The sequence below is a fragment of the Lepidochelys kempii genome, chromosome 6 (assembly GCF_965140285.1).
Source record: "Lepidochelys kempii isolate rLepKem1 chromosome 6, rLepKem1.hap1, whole genome shotgun sequence".
Classification (NCBI taxonomy): Eukaryota; Metazoa; Chordata; order Testudines; family Cheloniidae; genus Lepidochelys; species Lepidochelys kempii.
The window spans coordinates 121899207-121923081 of NC_136385.1; the positions used below are offsets into that span (position 1 = coordinate 121899207).

Genomic DNA, 23875 nt, shown 5'->3' on the forward strand with positions numbered 1-23875 from the left:
CCACTGTGGGATCCAGACCAAGAGCAGCCCTGCTGCTGGGAAAGGGGTAGGGGAGTGGGATGGGGGTGAGTTGTCTTCCTGTCCAGCTCCACTGCCAGCTAGTTGGGGGTCCCAGAGGCAGAACAGGGGAACAGCTCTTCGAGCATATGTCTCTTGCCTCCTGTGGATCCAGAGGGGGTAATTTGCTGCGATAGGGGGATGAAACAATGGCTCATCCCACTGGGGTTCCCTTCCTTACCCAGATGGATTTTGGGGCAACTCCATGAGGATTCAACCCCCAATTGCCCTATTCCCATCCTACAAGTATTTCCACAGGAGGGTATTCTCTGGGCCAATGTTATTTACAGGACAACCTTTGTAGAGTTTTATTCATGTGTAAGTAGGAAAAGCTACCTTGGGAGGCATATACTTGGGATGCTTTATATGTATTTTACACTATGTATTTGTTCAGATATACCCACACTATGGCAGGCATATTGAGACCCCTATCCTGCAATGAGGTTCCTGTGGGCAGACCCCTGTATCCATGCAGAGCTCATTATGGTAGCAGGGCCTGATTTTGAAAATCGGTATTATTCAAAGTATCAGTTACACATTATTTCAGATATGTCTATAAAATATGACTAAAATATTATTTGTCTGTCATTGCTATGGGCTGTCTTGTTCCTACTTGACCCAGGAGGTGTCTGTCTATTAATGTGACTGCCATAGGCATGTAAATCAGAAAGCTGCTAATCTTTCAGAAACTAGCATTTTGTGGGGGTGGGTAATATGTGTAGACAATACATTTATTTGGTTTGATTGTCACATACACAACCATCTGGTTTCTCTGTGGGACTCAGACTTTTTGGCAAGCATATATGTCATGATCTGTTTAGGTCCCTAGATCCTCATGTTGTTCTATTGCTTCTTATTTTTGCAAACCATTCTTTTAAAATCTCCTTGAACAGGTAATGTTTCCACATGTGTAAAATCCCCTGTACCTACACATAGCACTAGCACCTTGGGAAAACCATACATGGCAAAGAATCCTTCTTTGACCTCCATTTCTGCTGATACATTGGAGAAGTGAACACATTTTACACACTGGGCAAATATTGCATTCAGGTGCTGAGACAGGTGGTGTGAGACAGACGCCTGTGGTCTCCTATGAGCTTCTGCAATGAGCACATGGCATGGCATCTGAAGGAAGAAGGTACTTTGACAAACACTCAAAATACAGAATCTTTCCTTTTGGGCCTTAAGAGTTTGGAAAGTCCTTGAACTGACTTGAATGTCAATTTTGTTCAGGCGATATCTGACAAGAAGCTGGTTGTGGTGCTCCCGAAAGGCCTGGAAAATAAATCTGCCATCTGAAAACACATTTATCACTATATCTGTCACAAGAAATAAAACGCACTCTTGGGACAACAGAAAGGGCTAGAAGATAGATACAACATTGGGAAACTTCAGCAATCAGGAGTTTGCTGCTAAAGCATTAGTGAAAGGAGGTTTTGCAATAACTAAGAATGGAAGAAATTGATTCAGGAGGAAAGATTAACCACTATCTAGGGAGAGGCATTGTATTAGAATAGTGTAAGCAATGAGGTATAGCCAAGAGTAATGGAATTAACTAGAACAAAGAAAAAAATAGATTAGATATTGGGGGCGGAAATTCCAAACTCAAGTTTTATTAGACTGTGGAATACCTTACAAGGGAAATTGTGGAAACCTTTTGTTGGATTCATTTTAAAAATAAATTGTACGGGAGGGCTAGACAGCTCTAGTGATTGGTAATGGGCTATGGAACATTTTTCCTTTAGGTTGCCAGTCAAATCTGGTTGATAGAGATGGAAAGTTGTTATTGTCTGATACCTGTTTAGTGCCCAATGAAAAACATGAATTGTTAGTCTTGGACTAGTTCCTTGTGGTGAGATGTCCGTGTCATAACATATTTACCACTGATAGCCTCAGCTGAGAGCTCAAGGACTGAATGGGGATGGAGGCTGCATATCCTTGTTGTTATCCCTGAGTAGATTTCTTTAGTTTAGGTTTGAGGCAAGTTGGCAGGGCTTTCTGACAACCAGGTTGAGCCCATTGTGCTAGGCACCATACAAATATATAATAAATGTCGGTCCCTGCCCCAAGAGCTTACAGTCTAAAAGACAAGATGTAACAGAGGGATGAGACAAACAGGTGGGTCAGAGTGGCATGAGATGGCGTAACATATAAATATAATAGGATGTGAAAATGCCTAGCCAGTAGTAGTGATCACAGCTCTCTACTTGCCTGGCCATTATCATTTTGCAATTTACCATATGCGTTACAGAGGAGGTGAGTTTTGAGGAGGGACTTGAAGCAAGACAAGATGATAGCTTTATGGATTTTGATTGGGAGCTTTTCTCATGTGTAAAGGGCGGCCTGGCAGAAAGAGCGTGTCAGAAAAGGGGAGAATTGGGAGATCAAGGCTGGTGTTGTTGAGAGAGTGAAGGGAGTCAACATTATGATAACAGAACAGTTACATAGAGAGGGGCTAAACTATCGAAGGTGGGGACTTTGTAAGTAAGGATAAAAAGGTTGTGTTTGATATACTGGAAACAGGGAGCCAATGGAGAGCCTTAAAAGGGATATGTGGCATAGTCAGTGCAGTGAGTCATGAAGATGATCTTAGCAGCAGCATTTTGAACGGATTTGAGGAGAATGAGGTCAGAGTGTTGATCACAGTCGTTAAGGCACAGGATGGTTAGGTCTTGGACAAGAATTTTGGCAATGTGGGCAGATGGATCACTTGATTACCTGTTCTGTTCATTCCCTCTAAAGCACCTGGCATTGGCCACTGTCGGAAGACAGGATATTGGGCTAGATAGACCTTTGGTCTGACCAGTATGACTGCTCTTATGAGAGGAAAAGTCGACTTTTGGAGATGTTGTGGAGGAAAGAAGTGGCAAGTTTTAGACACGGCCTGGGTGTGAGGGTAAGAGGACAGGGCCACGTCAAAGAGGAAGCCAAGATTATGTTCTTGAGTAACAGGAAGGATGATTGTGATCGAGAAAATAGAGGTCTTTGGTGGGGAGGGAGAATAGGTCATGTTAAGTTTCATTTGACAGCTGGATATCAGTAAGGAAATGTCAGAAAGACAGTATGAGATTTTGGGTTTAGATAGACTAAGGTTCCAGAGGGGAGAGAAATTTCTGTGAATTATTAACATAAAGATGGTAATTGAGCTGCGATTATGGATGAGATTCACTCAGAGATAAGGTGTAGGAGGAGCAAAGAAGGGGGCTGAGGATAGAGACCTGCATATATTGCCTTGTCATCAGCAGAATCTTCCTGTGAATAAAGAGTACTTTTCTGCATTTTGCAGGTTCCCTTTCTTAAGCCTGTGTTTGGTTGGGATTTACTTCCTTTAAAAAAAACTACATACCACCTTGTAAATGGGCACTATCCCGTTTAACAAATGGTCCTGAATGTAAGTATGCCAGAAAACTGGCAGATGCATTGAGTCAGATAATAAATGGCTGAATTTTTTTTATTTTATTTTTTTGCCCAAGGATGTGGAAGCAGCAGTTCATAAAGAGCTTTCCCGTATAAAGTTAGAGATCTATCATTCAGGACTTGGCATTCATAGTCAGCTGCCTATAGGCCTGCCCAGTGGGCCTCCTAGCTCAGCCTTTTTGTCTGCAAAATTGGGTGGGCAAGAGGAGAGGCCATCACCATGGAAAGCAGAGAGAGAGGGTGGGGAAACAAGGAAAGACATACTGAGGGAAGGGAAGGACAGCAATACAGAATAGGAAGGATACATTATAATGGTTTGTAAAGGGGACAGCGTTAGCTTTTGAAGTAAAAATGAGGGAGAGAGAGAGAAGACCAAATAAATAAAAGAAATCAAGAGGGAATCTGGGAGAGAGGACAGAATTAAAGCAATGGAAAAAGATAAAGAAAAATCAAGAAAAGACTTGACAAGCAGCAGTGTAATTAGTGACATGATTTTTATTTTTGCACAGTATGCCCTACATTTATCATGTTTCTGGGGAAAGTAGCTCAGAGATCTGTTGATCTGCAAGTGGTAAAGAGATTGCAATGACAGAATGTTGTTGTTGAAATAACTTGTCTCTAATTGCTGCTTACTGCTGGGCCTATAGCGCAGGGCCAAATTTTGCTGTGATTTACCTCCATTCAAGCCAACTATATCCGATGGACCTCCCTTCTGATCTCACTTACGTTGGTTGAATCATGAGTAACTTAATTCAAGTCAAAGGAGTTACACCAGCATAAAAGTGGTAGATTGTTAAAATCGGACCTAGAGACAACAGTGGGGTACGTAGGGTGTAAGTTAGAACTTGGCATGAAGGCCACTAACTTGACATAAAATTCTAATGAAGACAAGGTAGTTTGTAGTTTTCACCCAAGTTAGCAGGTCAAATAAAGAATATGGGCGAGCCTAGGGTTTTACTTTAAGTTAAATATTAAGAGTTAAGAATACACCATTTTTCCCAGTGAAGACAGCCTCCATTTTGTGGTCACAAGTTCATGACAGCCCCAGCTCAGAACTAGTACCCCTGTTTTATGGCACCTCAATAGACCAAAGTCCTTCCAGTTTTTCCTTAAGGATTGGGGCCCTCTGTGGACCAGAGGTCCTGACCATTTGCTGGATCAGAAAGAAGGCTATGGATCAGGTTACTACCAAGCTATTTAACCAAAAATCTTTCTTTGCCTGTTGGTCACTGGAGAATCCAGTTTGAACTAGATTATGTGAACCTCTCCGGGGGGTAGCTTCAAAAGGCATCCCGAGTACCTCTTAGGACAGGGGTTCTCAACATTTTTTTTCTGAGGCCCCCCCTACCATGCTATAAAAACCTGCATGGCCCTCCTGTGCCATGACAACTGTTTTTCTGCATTGAAAAGGTCATTGTTAAGAGGTAGCAAGCAGGGCAATTGTCCAGGACCCCACGCCACAGGGGCACCATGAAGCTAAGTTGCTCAGGCTTCAGCTTCAGCCCTGGGTGATGGGGCTTTCTGCCATGGGCCCTAGTGAGTCGAAAGTTGGCCATGCTTGGCAAACACCCTGAAACCTGCCCATGGCCCGCCAGGGGCCCCCAGACTCCTGGTTGAGAACCATTGTCCTAGGAAACCAGATTCATATGTATTGTCCCAAATAGTTCTTTGAAGATCTTAATTCTTCCCAAATATTGCATTAATTGTGTCTTCTTCCTAAAAAAGTTCTGTACAGTCCCACAATAATACATAAACCTTTGCATTTTAATACAATGAACTCCTAAACTACTTAAGCCTAATATAGTAGGGTTTAACTTAGTTCAGTAAGGTTTATCCAGTATTTTGTCATGTCTGTCATGATATGTTCCCCTAGAACTTTATACTTAATTTCTTATGTCTTTAATTTGAGGAATGTAAAAGGTGCTGCCCTAGTTTAGAACCATGAAAGTAATCAATTTAACAAATAGTTTTGGAATAAAGCCTTCTCTTTTAGAATAACACTTATAAAATAATGTAGCAGTATGAATAGATAATTTAAGGTTAAGGGAAAAAATTTGAAGCTTTTAATTTTATAATGTTTTCAATTTAGAAATACAACTGAAAAATGAAGCGTATGCATTCAGTGAGGAAGCTGTGCAGCACCTTGAAGATGCTGTTGAAGCTATTAAGAAACTGGTAACATAAAACGTGAAAGTATATTTAGAGTCACTTGTACATGAGAAAGATTTACAGTGTGAAATGTGTGAAATTAATATTTTACTGTTGTATCGTAAGCAACTTTCTGTCTGAAGGTCATATTTTCCCATCAGAGAAGGGAAGACAACTCCAGCTGAAAAAGTCAGTGGAAGCTGTGCATGCACTTTGCAATGTGCACAATTTGGCCCTAATAATATAACCCAACTAATCCAACCCTACCAAGATAAATCACACAGCCAGGGAAAATGTGGGATTCTGTTACTTTGGAGCAGGGGCAGATGTAAGCTCCCAATTCAATGGGTGTACTAGACCACATCCAGCCCTGCTCCTGCTCCCCCTGCTCCCCTTCTCATCTCCCCCCAGGATGTAAGGAAGTTGCCATTGCAGCCTGGAGTGGGCAGGAGCGTACTAATGAGGTACCCCTGCCCCAGAGGCAATGGCACAGGCTCCCCCGCTTTCCCCACACCATAGCTCCCTGCCAGGCTGGACAAGGAGAACAGTCTGATTTGCCCCTTCTGCCCCCACACCTAAATCCTTAGTGCTCTCTGCTTATTCAAGGCTTCCTGTTGGTGCATGGCACTGAGAGGAGCTGTAGTGGGTTCTGACAGGAGGGACAGGAAGGCAGAGTTGGACCTGGATGCTGGCCATGCTCCCCCCAAGCAGGAGTGCTCCCTGTCCACCCTCTATACCTTCCTGCTGGCTCGAGGCTTCCCGCCGCTGCTTGGCACTGAGAGGAACTGCTGCAGGTTCTGGCAGGAGAAGGGATCTGGGTGCCAGTTGGGAGACATGACATGCAGTCATGGAAGTGCACATGTGGGCTCGATGTCTATGGGTGCAGTTGCAGCCATGGACCCTGACTAGAGCTGCCAGTGCTTTGGAGAACTTCCCTAGGACTAGGACCAGTCCACACTTTGCGTAAGTGTATGCACTTGCACTGAAGTCAAGAGAGGAAGGATGCTCTTGTGGTCAATGCAATGGACTGGGACTCCAGATCTGGGTTCCCAGCGCTCTCACAGATTTCCTGTTTTGGTTTAGAGCAAATGATTTAGGCCCCAGTCTTGCAACGAGCTTGTGTACGTGGAACCTCACTGAAATTAATGGGGCTCCACATGAGTGCCAAGTCTGCTTGTGAAGGGCTCTTTGGAGGATAAGAGCCTTATTCTTTCACTTAATCCCCTCTGTATGAATGAGAAGAATACTTCCGTGTCTCAAAGGGTTATTGTGAGGATACATCCATTATTGATTGTGAGGTGCCCAGATGCTACAGTGATCAGCACTACAGAGAAGCCTGTATTAAAAAATAAAGCAAATAAGTAATTTTGACGTGGGTGTTTTTCCCTCTGACCCCAATGCACTCTTTCCTGGAGCAATTCTTAGTGTCCTTCACTACAGAGAGATGAGAACTCCCATATGCATGGTTAGGGTGTCATCAGTGATATTTCTTAACTGGGAATGGCTGTTCATAGATGATTGGCATCTGTCATAAGGACATGGTAGACATTTAAAGCCAAAGTGGTTTCAAATAAAATGTGTTTTAAAAAATCTCTTTAATTGATCTGCTGGTAAATGTAAATCTCTTATAAAACTCTCCTTTCCCACTTCAATACTACTCTAACTCACCTATTTCAACCCTTCTCTTCAGTAATTAATCATTAAGGCTGCAATTCTGTCATGGAGGTTGCAGAAGTCATGGATTCCGTGACTTGCCATGACCTCCATGACTTTTGCGGCTGCTGTGGCTGACCTCAGGGCCAGCTGTTCGGGCGCCCTGCAGCCAGCCGCACTGGCTGCTGCTGGAGCAGCCCTGAGGCCAGCCCCACTGGCCGCTGCTTGGAAGGCCTCAGGCAACAGGCCCCAGGGAGTACCTGAGCAGCAGTCCTGGGGGCAGCCCTGGGGAACGCCCAGACACCAGGACCTTGGAGTAGCCAGTGGCTGAGGGCAGTCAGCCCCTTCGGCCAGTGCAGGAGCTAGCCATTGGTCCCTGGGACCCCCCCAGAGCAACAGTGTTCTGGGGCTCCCCAGAGCAGCAGCACCCCATGCCCCCAGGAGCTGCTAAGTTTTAGTCAGGGGTATTTATATTGTAAAAGTCATGGACAGGTCACGGGCCATGAATTTTTGTTTATTGCCCGTGATCTGTCCATGACTTTTACTAAAAATACCCGTGACTAAATCTTAGCCTTATTCATCTTATTAATCAGCTTACTCATGAGTTATTTTTATGTCACTAGCTCAGTTCAGTAAAAGTGTTTTCTTTTTCACTTTTACTGCTAATTGAGGCTATAATTCCTCTCCAGTGAAACCTTCATATTTTCATTGTGTTTCTTGTATATTATTGCCAGCTCTTCAGTCTTTCTACACTTAAGAAGAGCAATGTGTACTGGGTGTAAGTGTAGGCATGTAGAATTGAGTATTTGAGGAATGGGTCTTGGGCTACCTCTTTTCTTTCCATCTTGCTTAGGCTGGTGAAGATAGCCGTTAGCAAAACTGAAGGGAAGGCACAAAAAGGCAGGTCAGGCATTAGGCAACCACCTAATTGTCTTGTAGGCAATCGCCTAGGTCACCACTTATTTATGGATCAGCCACTCTTCCTCACCCACCTCCAGCTGGAAGCTGTATCAGCACAGCATTGATCCAACCCTCCCTCCCCTCCCATACAGTTTCAGAGGTCTGCCCCTTTAAGAGCTCCTCTCAGCACTGACTCCAGCCTAGCTTTGATGGGTGCCTATTTAAGGGTGCCTCCAACACACACACCCTAGGGGTTCATAGCCAGGAGCTGACCTGCCAGTGTGCTAGCCCAGGATTTGAGGGTTTTTTTCTGACATTTAAATAATGTCCCCCCCCCAAAAAAACCCAGAAGCTGAGAGCCAGGATCTGCCCCAACAATGTTGTTCTTGCGCAGCTGCTCCCCCAACACAGCTTTTAGAGTGGGGAGAGGGTCTGTCCCTTTAAGAACTGTCCCACATGAGAAGCCTTTTACCACACCAACATGGCTCTGGCCAGCCCTCCATGGGACAAGGTTTTTTGGAGGGTGGGAGTGCCTAGGCTAGGGTAGCCATGTATAAAGGGGGAGAATTAAGAGTTTAGTAGCCCCAAAGCACTTTTTCACATATTGTTCTGTTAAGTGATTGAGGTTGAATCTAACCTTTACGTGATCATCTATTTGTTAATTGTCAGGAAAAATTAAGAAGACATACCCTTGAACTTCTAGAAGAGGAGACTATAAAAAATAGTAATCTCCGTTTAAAACTCCAGAATCTTCCAGAAATGGTTACCAAGGAGTTGGAAGGTAGTGTCAAGTTAACCAACTCTGAGAATATAAGTGGGGAGACAAAATAGAAATAAATATAAATAAAGTAAGAGAATCGCAGCTGGGGACCTATAGTTGACAGTTCCTACAGTAATGCATTAAAGATTACAGAAAATAAGCCATATTCAGATTGTTGTTATACAGGTTTGTTTGGTTTTTTGCAACAACTGCACATGTTATATTTCTAGCTCTTGTTGCTGCGGCCCGTGAATCCAGTACTGCTAAGATAAATCAATTACAGACTGCACTGAAAAACATCACGTGTGAAATCGAATCACTGAATCGGGAACAAATCCTTTGTGAAACACAGAATGCTGCTATGTGGTATGTATGTATTAGCTTCAAGGTTCAGTAAATCATATTGATAGAGTATTAAAGAGAAATGAAATGGAATCAGAGCCTGGTGAACGAGTGCTTGTCCCTCGCTTTTGCAGCAAGCTGCAAATCTTCCTAGGCAGCTCTTTGCTGCAGTAGCAGCCCTGCTTTTGAAGATCTTGTTTATTGAGCTGCTGTCACTGCCTGAGCCTGATGCCATCTGTCCCTTGCTGTAATGATAGATTGGCTTATGGAAAAGTGTCTACAGATCTGGCTATGATGACAGCGGCAGAGGGAGAGCCTTCTGCCTGCAACAGTGAATGTCAGAGGACAGTCAGAAATAAGGATAGTTTTAAATTTGCAGCCCCAGATCACCACCTGTGGGAGAGAGCTCTGAGTTAGGTGTTTATGCTGAGATAGTCCCCTAATGCTTTGGGGGGCAATGCCATGCATAGTTGTGTCAGCATAACTTCCTAGTATAGACGCAACATACAGTGACAGAAGGAGGAGTTCTGCCAGTATGGGAACACCACTTCTGCAAACAACATTAGTGATGCCAACAGACCCCCTTGTCTGTCAGCACAACTGCGTCTACACTGGGGATTTTGTCAGCATAGCTATCCTGGCTCGGAGGTGTGAAGTTTCCACTTCCCTGAGTGACATAACTATATTGGTATAAACTTTAATTGTAGACCAGGCCAAAATCTCTGCAAACACCCCCTCATGGAGATTCCTTTTCCACATTGTCCCACTGAGATGTAGGGGCATTTGCTTTGTCCATGCCAGATTTTATGTTCCTGTCACTTTCTGCCAAGGAGCTAGAGTTGTTCAAAAAGAGATCATAGCGTAGTTTTTTACTGCAGGAAAACTGATTTTTTTTCATTCCTTCTGTTTTGGAAAACAGTTCATCTATTTTTTATTAAACTTTCAGAAAATATTCACACCTGAAAAAGTAAAACTTTGAGAATGTTATAAGCAACTGAAAATTAACCTTTAAAATGGACAGGCTTAGATAGTCTTAATGATAGGCAATTCTATATGCACTTCTGTACCTATATTTTATATCTATATGGTGCTATAGTTGTCAGAGTCATGAATGTAAGCTTTACTGTATTGAAAGGTAGAAAATAAAGGTTCAGGTCTAGAGCTACACTGCAGTGTTTTTACTGACTTCCGCAGGCTTTGGACCAGGACTTTAATCCTTATGGCAGGTATGCAGTATAATCTGTCTCTGATTTATTTTTGCCAGTAAGGAGCAAGAGTGGCTGTGGGTCCAGCATGAAGAAGCTGTAGCCTTACTGAACCAGCAGATGGCACAAAAAGCTAACACAAATATACTTTTAAATGAGTTTTGCAACAAAAAAAGGGATGCAGAACAAGAAATAATCAACCTAATGAATGCTGTGCAAGAAGTGAAAGATGTTCTAGCTAAAGAAATAAAAATATTTAATGATGAAAAAGAAGTGTGGGCTAGAAAGGTAAATATCATGCACTGTACTCCAGACTCATAAACGTATACAGGTTAATATAGCTGCAAAACTGAAATGGTTTTAGGAATTATACTGAAATGTTGATGTTTGTTCAGTGCCCAGCACAATGGGGCCCTGGTCCATGAGTAGGGCTCCCTAGTACTATGATCATACAAATAATAAATCATAATAATATTTATGCTAAACATTTTACACAGTTTGCTCTCATGGAGTCAAATTATGTCTTCATACCAGTACAACAGAAAAGTGACTTCTAACAAACTCTTTGTATTGGAGAGGGGGTGCAAAACACACACACGTGATAGAATTTAAGAGAATATAAGAGCTTTTATATACATATATATATATATATATATATATATATATATATATATATACACACAATTTCTTATATTCTCTTAAATTGCCTATTGAATTTTGACTCATGTTTAATTACTTTAATATGAGGAGAGAGAAAGGAGAAAAATATCTTTATTTTATAGCTTTTATATTTTGTCTTTCTTGATTTCTGTTTTGAAAAATGCCATAAAATACCTCTTAAAGGATGTTATATTCTTTTAGTTTGACAAAAATATTTTTCTGTAGAACAAATTATAGGCCCAGTACTGCCAGAACCTAATCACGTGCCTAATTTTATGCACTGTGAGTAGTCCTATGTAAGTTAGTGGGACTGTTTATAGCATATAAAACTAAGCATGTGCGTAAGTCTTTGCTGGGTCAGAGCCTAAATTAATACTGTATTTTAATGAATTATTAATAGGATTTTCCTGTAGGGTTTGTACACACAAATTATAGACAGTGCTCCTGTAGAAAGTTCTTTTCTTCTAGTATAATTTTTATTGAAAGGCTCCAGAGACTGCCCTATTTACAAATATAGAGACTTTCTTCTTTAGTTAAGCAATACATAGTAGCTTGTAAAACTGGTTATATTTTTAAATGTAGAACGCAAAGATGAAAACAAAACTTGATCTTCAGAAGGCAAAAACTTCAGGAAAAAAGGATGAATTTGAAGAATTGTCCAAAAAGCTATCAGCTGTGCAGTCTGAGATAGCTCAAAATTCAGCGGTAAGGAGAAAATAGCTTCTCGCAATAGAGTTCTTATTTCAATGCAAATTTTTACTGTAAAGGGCATCAACTTTGAATTTAGTAGCTAGACAAATTGGAGGGAGTTAAGAGAAGAGGGCTGGAGGGACCAGCTTCTATGAAGAAAGAATGAAAGAGCTAAGGACTTATCTACATCAGGAAATTAACCGGCATTATTAACCAGTAATTATTCCATAATAAAGTCACTTTTGTTCTGGAATAGAGTGTCCGCATGGGGGAATTATACCAGTATTGCTATAGCACAGTGGTTCCCAAACTTGTTCTGCTGGTTGAGCAGGAAAAGCCCCTAGCAGGCCAGGCCGGTTTGTTTACCTGCCGCATCCGCAGGTTTGGCTGATCGCTGCTCCAGGCCAAGGGTTCACTGCTCCAGGCCAGTGCCAGCGCCGATTCCAGCAGCTCCCGTTGGCCTGGAGCAGCGAATTGCGGCCACTGTAGTGCAGACATGGCCTTAGCTACCATTGCCTGGGAAGGTGATGTTTCTACAATGACGGAAAAATTCCTTCTGTTGCTGTAGGCTGCGAGCACACTGTGGAGTTGTGCTGGCACAGCTATGTTGCTACAGGACCCTGAAGGGCAGACATGGTGAAATAACACATGAGCATCACAGAGTGATTGGATTAGCAGCTGATGGGTTGGCTCATACTTCCTGATGGGTCAGCCAACTTGAGTTAAAAGCACTACTGCACTTGTTAAGGCTTTTGTGTGTGAACAGGTGTTGAGTTAGGGGCTAAACTCAAATTATAATTCAAGTTAACTCTGCAGCGAAGACAAGTTAGAGGATAGTGTTCGTAGCTCAAAGATCTTTAAATCTCTTTTGGTTACCACTGTGACTCAGTTTATTAACACTGTTAGTGATAAAATAGAGTACATATAGAAAAGCACTGGCTTGACTAGTACCTTAAATATCTTTTTTTTGTATATTGGCTAATGGTTTTGTTTGTGACATTTCAGAATAAATATTAAAAAGTTATACAAAAATCATATGCAAAAATTACATGGTCTTTAAAAAAGAAAAAAAGTAGCAGTAAATGAATAATGTGAATACTATTTATGGAAATATTGTATATCAGTACTAACTAAATTAATTTTAATAGACTATTTTTAATGAGAAAGTTCAGATAGCACAACTGAAAGAAAGAACCGAACAACTAATAATGGAATTAGAACTTAAAATAACGGAAAAGCTGGAACTCTGCAAAAGGAAGTAAGTGATTTGATTGTACTCTTTGCTAAACTTGTATCGGCATTTAATATTTCTGTAATCTTTAAGGAGTTAACAACAGTATTTTTTTGTAACCAGCCAGATTTAATAAATTATTTGAATAATTGAATATATGGAATGGTAAGTAACTTCAAGTCAGCTATTGTATTTATAAATGTAGCTTTGGTATCTAATCTGTTCATTGGTTGCACAATCCAGTGCTATTCCTGGGAATCAAACTACCCCTCTTTCTAAAATATTGCAGGTCACCTGTCAGTCTTTCTGTTTGTGTGATTGTTTATAAAGACAGAATGGCTGACTTCATTCAAAATAGCAATATTTTAGGGGCCAATCGAGTGTTCACTGAAGTCAGTGGGATTCTTTCCATTTATTTCAGTGGGCGCGCACACACGAAAAGTAACCCAAATGATATATTGGTGAATTTGAGGTAGTTGCCATAGAATAAATATTCACATACAGTGTACATAGGGCTAGAATTGTGCCCAGCTGCTCCTCGTGTGTGGGCTGGGGAGGGTACACGTCACCACCAATGCACTCTGTTGCCCTCCTGCACAGCTACAATCCCTGTGTTCTGTAGGGCAGGGACACTCCTTCCATGTACTCCCAAAGGTGAAAGACACCCCAAAGGGGCAGGGAGGAAGCTGAGCCATGGATTACTTTAAATGGTACTACTGAGCTCATCATTTGGCTCCCAGATTACCCCGACTGAAGGGCGATAGTGAAATGTACACATTCTCAGTAATTTCTCTGAGCTTTTTAACAATTTTGAAATTAAGTGGTTTTTTAGTTAATGGAAAAATACAACATGGAAATTTTCTTCGCAAATCAGACTTCCAGTTGAAATCCAAGATCTTGCCTCCACCAATGGCCAATACCTGATGCTTTGGAGGAAGGCAAAAGCACCTAACCGTAGGGAAAATATTAATCCTGGGAGCTTATTGCCTTGAACTCTGAATTTTGACTACCCTTTTCCTAGCTGGCATGACTACGCGCATCTTTTCAAAATCCAGCTGCAGTCCAGTACCCGAACATGGCCCTGACCTGTCAACATTTATGTACATGCTTCATTTTACTACCATGAGTGTTGACTTCAGTGGGACTATTCATACTAATAAATTGAAGCACATGTATACATGTTCACAGGCTCAGGGCCTTTGTGACATGCTGCAGTGAATTTCACTGGCTGGTATGACAAAAGCATTCCCTTTGTATGATTGTTATATTTTATAGTCCCCAAACTGTGTGAGGTGCCTTTTTTGCTCTACATTTTCTTGCCATTATCTCTAGCTCCACCTCATATTATATAATGGGCAAGGGCATTAGTCAGTTAAGTTAAACTGTAGACCTGCCGTAGTATGTTCTTTCTTTCCCTGTAAATGGCACAGATCCCAAAGCCCACGCCACATGAGGTTCTCAGGTTTCCACATTTCTTTGTTATGAAGCCAGCAGTTTTTCTCCTCTTCCTTTCTTAAATTCTTTCCTCCTTTGTCAGATTTCTTACTTCTCACATTTTTCCTCTAGCTAGGAGGATGGGCCAGCTGGCTCCTTGCTTGACCATGGTCAATCCTACATGAGGAGCAAGGAAAGTGAATAGCTGTCATGCTTCTCCTGCACTCTCTAAGACACACAAGCACACAATGTCCATCAGAAGCAAGAAGTATGAATTTGTTTTCAATTTGAATTCCTTCCACGAGGCTGGTATCACTGGGTATGTCTACACTGCAGTCAAAGGTGTGATTGCAGCTTGGGTAGGCCTCCTAGCTCTAATTTTGTGGCTAATTGCAGTTTGGGTAGGCCTTATTAGAACTAAATTGGTTAAAATTAGCAGTGAAGATGCAGCTGCACAGGCTTCAGTGCAAGCTAGCAACATGAATAGATACCCAGGGTCTCACGGCAGTCTAGTATAGCTCACACTGAAGTCTGTGCTGCCACATTTTCACTGCTATTTTTAGCAAGCTAGCTAGACCACAGCTAGTGCAGGTATGTCTACACATGCCGCTATCAGATCTCCGGTTGCAGAATAGACATACCCACTGTCGTTGGCTGGCTTTATCAGCTTCATAAGTTGTATATTAATCAGGTGTGTACCTGGGAAACGCCCACTGCTGAGTAAAAAATCTCTGTATTTGATAAAAGTTCAAGGTGTATTCAAAAAAATTGTATGTTGTGTTTACACTAAAGGTATAAGAATAAGACTACGTAATATTTAATGGCCTATTGGTCATAGTGCTTTGTTCATGTTCACTCCTTAATATGTCTGCATTGGCTTTGCTTCATAGATATAGCCTTGATTCTGACCTCCTCCTTTTGCAATCAAAAATTGCCCAAGAAAGAGAGCATCTAAATATTGATATAGCAAAGGTAAGAAGTAGAAGATATTTTTTTACTACTTCATTGGTTTTTAAAATATATGAATATATATGAAATGTATGAGATCTTGGACCAGAGTTTATGAAAATGCCTGAAAAACTACACCAACAGCCAGCGTTTCTAAAATGCGGCCACCAGTGGTTTTTCTTGCGACCACGGCCTCCTGGGCTGTGATTGGGGGTGGGGGAGGGCAAAGCAGCCCCCCTCCCTTGCCCCCCGTTGCTCCTGGATTAAATGCCTTGGTGTTGTCTGCTGGGGCTGCAAGCAGGGGTTGGGCCCTGCCCCCCTCTGGAGACTGCTGGGGCACAATGCTGGAGGAACAGGCAACTGGTGAGTTCCCCCACCTTCCCAAGTGTGGTGGGGCTCAGGCTTTGGGTTTCACCCCTGGGGTGGCATGGTGGCAGGCTCCGGCCACAGGGCTTCGGGCTCCAGCTCTGGACACACAGTTTCAGATTCCATCCCCAGCCACAGGGCTTTGGGCTCTGGCTTCGGGCTCTGGCCTCCCACTGTCTCCCCTGGACCCCCCCAACACTGTCACCCCTGGCCCCTACTTCTTACCCCAACCCCCCATCTAGGGCTTAATTTGTTCACAGGCTTGCCGGGAGTGAGTAAGCCTTCTGTGAAAAGTGGTACGTGTATGTTTGTTAATATCACTTTTTATAACAGGCTTACTAGCTAGCAATAAATAGATTACAATGATTTGGACATGTGTATGTGCATATTTATTTGTTTTTCCTAAAGCTAATTAAGTATTTTAGGAAAAAGTATGACAGCGGCCACCAGCAAGAGTTGATGGCTGCACTCTGAGGCCACCAAAAAATTTGTCCTGGAATCCCTCTAAACAGCCAACAGGAATCATGAATAAGGCTCAGTGTTTGTCACGGAAATCATAGATTCCATGACCTCGGTGACTTCTGCAGCAGTTAGTGTGCCTGGCTCGGGGGGCCGCCTGAGCAGCTCAGGCAGCCCCTGGGCCAGTTGCACCGGCTGTTGCTGGGGCAGTCTCATCCATCCCGCCCCCCAGCAGCAGGCATTTGGATGTGGGGGAGGGCCTAGGGCTGGGGGTTCAGGTGCAGGGCAGTGCTTACTTAGGGTGGGCTCCCTGGCAGGGCTACAGGAACTCCCCTCCCTCAGCTCCTAGCTCCACATGCTGCCTCTGCCCGCAGGCACTGCCCCCGCAGCTCCCATTGGCCATGGTTCCCAACCACTGGAAGCTGCAGAACTGGGGCTTGGGGTGGAGCAGAGGCAGCACATGGAGCTCAGGAGCCGGGTAGGGAGCCTGCCCCAGCCTCGCCAACCCTCCCACCCAAGAACCCACAACGCTCCCCCCCCGCTGTGCTCCCCACTCCCCAAGCACCCACGGTGCCTCCCAGGCTACCCCCCAAGGCGTGCCCACCCACCCCACATCTTTTAGTCAGGGGTATATAATAAAAGTCATGGACACGTCATGGGCCATGAATTTTTGTTTACTATCCATGACCTGTCCGTGACTTTTACTAAAAATACCTGTGACTAAAACATGGCCTTAATCATGAACAATTGGCCTTCTTTTACACTTTCACATGATGGTGTGACGTTTGTAATTAGCTTTTGTATATAAGCCATTTTGGTATATAGTACTATGAATACAGCGCAAATCTATTAGCCATAAATAACTGCAAAATACCTGTGATCTGATCTGTTAATAGGTATAATTTATATAAGCAGCATTATTTTATGTTGTAGTGTGTATGCAGAACATTTATTTCTTGATCAGAACTACTTTTTGTCACTTTTTTTATTGTTATATTTGTGGGTGCACTCTAGGTTAATATTCTAATATTGGACTAATTTTTTTCAAGTAATCACTTGGGCCCAGAGTCTGCAAGTGGGTGAGCCATCACACTTGCACAGAGCCTCATTGACTGCAATTGTTTGCAAAAGTGGGGCCTGACAAGGCACAATCCTTTGCATGTTCAGGGTTTAAATAACATTTGTTTTATTTTGATCCATGTTTGTTTTAGGGCACAGAAAACATATCTTGGGAATCAGACAATTTTTATAGCAGGTATTATTTTCGATGTACCCTGCTATAGCATTGTGTTTGAGTTGTTTACATAGGAGTGAAGTAATAAACTCTAAATAAGTGGGTCCCAGTGCACAAGAATCAATGACAAAAAGTGAAATAGTATAACTGACCATTGTCTATAAATTGAGCATGTTTTCACCTTTGGATTTTACTGCTGTTTCATCCTCTCTTTTTTAATACATGCCATTTCCTTAAAACAGCTCTGTAGTGGGGCGGCTGCCCCACTCCTGCAGAACAGGGGTTAAAAGCCAGCCCTTGGAGAGGGCTAAGACTGAAAGCCGATAAGAAAAGGCTGATTGGGAAAGCAGCCACAGCTGCGGGCGGCTCAATCGGGGCCCAGCTGGCCCTTATAAGAGGGATGGGGGCCAGGAGCGGGAAGAGTCTCACTCTAGACCTGGAGGGAGAAGGGCTGGCTGCCTGGGAGATGAAGGTGCCTAAGCAGAGCAGGGCTGGGGAAGGGTAAGGGGAGCTCCCGCCTGGTAAACCCCCAGGCTGCAGGCCTTGGTGAAGGCCTACACAGGTACTGGGCTTGCAGAAGTGCAGCCCCGGGTTATGCAGAGATAACTGGTCCTACCCCCTTGCCTGTGATGAGTTGCCATTACAGACTGCAGTCTGCCCCAGTGAGCGGGGGCTATATGATGACTGGCAGTAGCCACTGAGGCAAGGTGGGTTTAGAGGGTTGGGGGTTCCCCTGGGAGGGGAGACCCAGAGTGTGGGGGTACTGCTGGGGCAGAACCCCAGGGTAAAGGGCACCGGGGTCCAGTGGCAAGCGAGACACTGGCCTGCAAAGGACGCTCCAGAGCTGGACATGAGCTAATTCCCAAGACGACCAGCAGGAGGCGCCACACCAGTGAGGCATCGCCTCGCTACAGGCTCACTCTTAGGCAAATGAACTTATTTCTCTAGTAGCTATCATCAGGTAAAATTAAGGACCCAAATTCACTGGTACAGCTCTGGCAGTTGTTTTTTTGTTAATCACTCCCATGATTCAAAGTAGATATAAACCTGACTTAACCAGCCAGTTAAATTGGGTTTGTGGCTTTTGTCTGGAGCTGGAGCAGCACAAAACGGTCAGAGTGGACTGGTGAATGTTTCCTAGGGTCTGTTCCAAAGAAGCTGTGCTACAATGGAGCTGAAGATTTGGGTGAAACAATAGATGAGGGTTATTGCGTGTCCCAGGTTGTGATATTTTCTTGGGGTGCCCAAGACTGAGAGTCACCTTGTTACCCACTGCTTCCAGTGAGAGGGAGTCTAAATTGTAATAACTGGGTGTCAGCTTCCTTACACTGCCAGCCTGTCAGCCACTCAAGCATTCTTCTCTGGGCTTATGACAGCCCTAACTTTGACTTGCAGATTAATACTAGATGCAACCCAGTCCCTGAGCTCCTCTGAAGTGTCCCCCAGTAGTATCTGGCTTCTGTCATGGGACACTCTCAGAAATTACCAGGTAAGCTGTTCCCAAGGGAACAGTATACACACAGCTTGACTGGTGCAAATCAGGATGCGGTCCTTTATAACATTCCTATGCTGAGCTGTATTTGTAAGGAAATAGTCGTAAGTGTATTATCAAAGATTAAGATTTAAGAGATACTGAGTCAGGCTGATGGAAACATAAATGGTTACATAAAAAAACAAGTATAACACACTTCTTATAGTCTGAACTTAACTTTAACAGGCTAAACATCTGTCTGAAAGCAGTTTTATCTCACGCAAAGCTTTCTTCCAACATCACTAACCAATATGGCTAGGATCCAACTTTCATGAACACAAAAAGGGCTGTTCTTTTTGCTTCCTCGGTGAAGGATAAAAAAGATGTCTGCCCTCTTGCCTTCCTCTTATACGCCAAAGACCGCTGTTTTTGTCCCCATAGTCAGGATGACCCCTGAGGTTCTTTTCCTGGGATGCTGGCTCCCAGGTGTCTTCACATACTCCTGCTTAGTCTGCAGGCAGATTTGGCTTCCATTGTGTTGGCTTATCATGCTTAAACTACATAGTCAACAGAGAGACAGGTGGCTAAACGTCCTTTGTCTGACCCCAAACCTGTTTGTCAGCTCTACCTTGGACACCAATTTTGGGACATATACACAGCTCCTTAAATAGTATCTGTACATACATCTTATAACAATTATGAAGATAAGTATGTTATAGACTTTGCTAGTTGGTACTGAGGGTTTCTTAGGGTCACACAGGGGTGCTGTGAAGTTTAATTAAGTAAAAGTCTCTCAGATTTTCTGATGGAAGGTGATGTGGCAGTACAAAGTATTATTACAATGACTATTAGATATATGTAAAATAGACTGGGAATTAGAATGAATATTTAGTAACTATCTTTGGTCTTTATTTCTAGGCTAAGGAAGAATTAAGTACAGCTGAAGGCCTGAATAGAAAACTTAAACATGAAAATAAATTTATAAGTAGCCAGTATCGAATATTACTGGTGGAAGAGGAACACTTACATGCAAAAAGGGACGAGGCAGCAACAGAGTAGGTTTAAACTGTCAATTTCTTAATTCTGAGAATTAAAAGCGTCGTAGAGCAGTTTTTAAACTAAGAGCTGAGGGAAAGCCGACAGGTGTGGAGGAGCATGTGGTTTGGACAGAGATGTCCCGTAGGGGAGGATCTATTAATGGAGATTCTCTGTATCTTAGTAAGGAGGAGAGGATGGAATATGATAAAATACAGGTAGGATCTGATAAGAAAACAGCCAAATGAAAAAGAGTCCCATTCAGTTATTTCACATAATGGCAGACAGCTAAAAAGTGACAAATTTTTAAGTGCTTATATACAAATGCTAGAAGTCTAAATACTAAGATGGGTGAACTTGAGTGCCTCGTATTAAATGAGGATATTGATGTAATAGGCATCACCGAAACTTTGTGGAATGAGGATAGTCAATGGGACACAATAATATCAGAGAACAAAATGTATCAGAAAGACAGAATAGGTCATACTGGTCAGGGAGTGGCACTATATGTGAACAAAAGTGTAGAGTCAAATAAAGTAAAAATCATAAATGAACCAAATGGTACCATAGAATCTCTATAGATAGTAATTCCATGCTTGAATAATAAGAATATAGCAGTAGAGATATACTACTGATCAGGATGGTGATAGAGACTGTGAAATGCTCAGGGATATTAGAGGAGCTATACAAATAAACTCAATAATAATGCGGAATTTCACCTATCCCCATATTAACTGGGTACATATCACTGTGACAGGTTCCCCAGGGCACAACCTGAAAGTGGGGTATCACCGAGCCCTCTGTCATAACAACCTGGGCTCCCTCTCACACTATGAAGCTGTGCCAAGCTGCAAACCTCTCCAGGTCTTGCACTTACACAGACACCCACAGGCAGGGACACAAGCAGCTGAGTTACATGAATGCTTCTCCTAGCCACTCATGAACCAACAATAGAGAGGCTCCAGCCAATTCCCCACGGCTCCCCAGCCTGACCAGTGTAAATTTATTACCCAGTTTGCCACTTCTACAAAGGAAAGCAGACATGTGCCAGCTTTTGTGCACTGAGCAGATTCCCCAAGCACTTCAAGGAAAACACACTGTTTTAGGTAAAATATAAAACAGATTTATTAACTACAGAAAGATAGATTTTAAGTGATTATAAGTAATAAACATACGGAATAAAGTTGGTTACCTAAGAAATAAAAATAAAATCACAATCTGAGTTCTATAAATTAGACAGGATTTCAATCAAGCCATGTCTCACCCTGATGGTATAGTTCCTTAATACAAAACCTGGGATTCTCCTTTCCAGCCTGAGACCGCCTCCCCATTTCAGTCTTTGTTCTCCAGACATGTTTCCAAGTGTTGAGTTGTGGGGAGAGTGAGGACAAATGATGATGTCACTTCCCCTCCTTTATAGTTCTTCCATCTTACTGGAAAGACCTTTTGCTAAGAGGTGCGTCAAGCGGTCTCCATTGTCTGTGTGCTCTCTCTGAGAGGCCTCCATTGTATACAGTTCCTGGAGTAGTCCTTGAGAGAGTGTATTCCTCTTAATGGGCCATTATCAGTGTCTGGCTGCTTCCTTGTTGCACCTGAAAGGCTGGTTGTGGGTGTTCCCAACCTTGCACCATATTTCAGTAACACACACATAGCAAAACTTCATAACTTCCCATACAATGATAGCACATACAGTCCAACAGGGTATTAATGTTCAACAGATCAAGACTTTTAAAATGCTACATCACAAGGCATACTTTGTACAAAGCATATCATAATCACAAAACTATGGTAAATATGGGGGTGCCAGGGAGTTGCTTTGGGCTACAGAGGGTCACAGTCACCTCAGGATGGGATGCAGAGATAAACTTTCTTGACATAAGTAGGGGCATAGCGAGCAGATCGAGGGACGTGATCGTTCCCCTCTATTCGACATTGGTGAGGCCTCATCTGGAGTACTGTGTCCAGTTTTGGGCCCCACACTTCAAGAAGGATGTGGATAAATTGGAGAGAGTCCAGCGAAGGGCAACAAAAATGATTAGGGGACTGGAACACATGAGTTATGAGGAGAGGCTGAGGGAGCTGGGATTGTTTAGCCTGCAGAAGAGAAGAATGAGGGGGGATTTGATAGCTGCTTTCAACTACCTGAAAGGGGGTTCCAAAGAGGATGGCTCTAGACTGTTCTCAATGGTAGCAGATGACAGAACGAGGAGTAATGGTCTCAAGTTGCAGTGGGGGAGGTTTAGATTGGATATTAGGAAAAACTTTTTCACTAAGAGGGTGGTGAAACACTGGAATGCGTTACCTAGGGAGGTGGTAGAATCTCCTTCCTTAGAGGTTTTTAAGGTCAGGCTTGACAAAGCCCTGGCTGGGATGATTTAACTGGGAATTGGTCCTGCTTTGAGCAGGGGGTTGGACTAGATGACCTTCTGGGGTCCCTTCCAACCCTGATATTCTATGATTCTATGATTCTATGACACCTTACATGACTGCTTCTTGGAGCAGCATATTCCTGAAACCCACAAAAGGAGAGGCAATTCTTGATTTAGTCGTAAGTGGAGTACAGGTTCTGGTCCAAGAGATGAATATAGCTGAATCGCTTGGTAATAGTGACCATAACGTAAGAAAATGTAACATCCCTATGGGGAGGGGGACACCAAAGCAGCCCACCACAGTAATATTTAATTTCAGAAAGGGGAGCTACACAAAAATGAAAAATGTAGTTTACAGAAATTAAAAGGTACAGTGCCAAAAGTGAAATCCCGGCAAGCTGCATGGAAACTTTTTTAAAACACCGTAATAGAGGCTCATTTTAAATGAAAACCTGTAATTAAAAAATATAGTAAGAGGACCAAAAAAGTGCCACCGTGGCTAAACAGCCAAGTAAAAGAAGCAGTTAGAGGCAAAAAGGCATCCTGTAAAAAGTGGAAGTTAAATTCTATTGAGGAGAATAGAAAGGAGCATAAACTCTGGCAAGTGAAGTGTAAAAATATAATTAAGAAGGCTAAAAAAGAATTTGAAGAGCAGCTAGCCAAAGACTCAAAAAGTAACAGCCAAAAAAAAAAGTGCATCCGAAGCAGGACCCCTGCTAAACCAACAGTGGGGCCATTGCATGATCGAGATGCTAAAGGAGCACTCAAGAAAGATAAGGCCATTGTGGAGAAACTAAATGAATTCTTTGCATCGGTCTTCATGGCTGAGGATGTGAGGGAGATTCCCACACCTGAGCCATTCTTTTTAGGAAACAAATCTGAGGAACTGTCCCAGATTGAGGTGTCATTAGAGGAGGGTTTGGAACAAATTAATAAATTAAACAGTAATAAATCACCAAGACCAGATGGTATTCACCCAAGTGTTCTAAAGGAACTCAAATGGGAAATTGCAGAACTACTAACTGTAGTCTGTAACCTATCATTTAAATCAGCTTCTGTACCAAATGACTGGAGGATAGCTAATGTGATACCAATTTTTTAAAAGGGTTCCAGAGGCAATCCCTGCAATTACAAGACAGTAAGCCTCACTTCTTTACTGTAGTTGCAATCAATTTGCCTAGTGCTGAACAGAATTATGACAGATAGATGAATGTGATTTGTTAGGGAAGAGTCAGCATGGTTTTTGTACAAGGAAATCATGCCTCACCAATCTACTAAAATTCTTTGAGGGGGTCAACAAACATGTGGACAAAGGTGATCCAGTGGATAGAGTGTTCTTAGATTTTCAGAAAGCCTTTGACAAGGTCCCTCACAAAAGGCTCTTAAGCAAAGTAAGTAGTTATGGGATAAGAAGGACGGTACTCTCATGGATCAGTAACTGGTTAAAAGATAGGAAACAAAGGGTAAGAATAAATTGTCAGTTTTCAGAATGGAGA

General features: G+C 42.8%; 1 protein-coding gene across 5 annotated transcripts in view; it reads left to right on the forward strand.

Moving 5' to 3' along the window:
• Nucleotides 1-313: 313 nt before the first annotated feature.
• CCDC175 (coiled-coil domain containing 175) overlaps nucleotides 314-23875 on the forward strand; it is a 44846-nt gene continuing 21284 nt past the window's right edge. For 3 of the 5 annotated variants that reach the window (XR_013635994.1, XM_078853407.1, XM_078853408.1), the window contains exons 1-7: nucleotides 8860-8956; nucleotides 9166-9301; nucleotides 10542-10770; nucleotides 11725-11847; nucleotides 12981-13090; nucleotides 15388-15469; nucleotides 19894-20030. Coding sequence is in view for 2 of the 5 variants with exons in the window: in XM_078853407.1 (XP_078709533.1) it covers nucleotides 8935-8956; nucleotides 9166-9301; nucleotides 10542-10770; nucleotides 11725-11847; nucleotides 12981-13090; nucleotides 15388-15469; nucleotides 19894-20030 (839 nt within the window). In the remaining 3 variants the exon portion in view is untranslated. Of the gene's footprint in view, nucleotides 376-3376; nucleotides 3449-5563; nucleotides 5650-8859; nucleotides 8957-9165; nucleotides 9302-10541; nucleotides 10771-11724; nucleotides 11848-12980; nucleotides 13091-15387; nucleotides 15470-19893; nucleotides 20031-23875 lie in introns of those variants that run through there. The other 2 variants (XR_013635995.1, XR_013635996.1) reach the window with 2 other exon arrangements.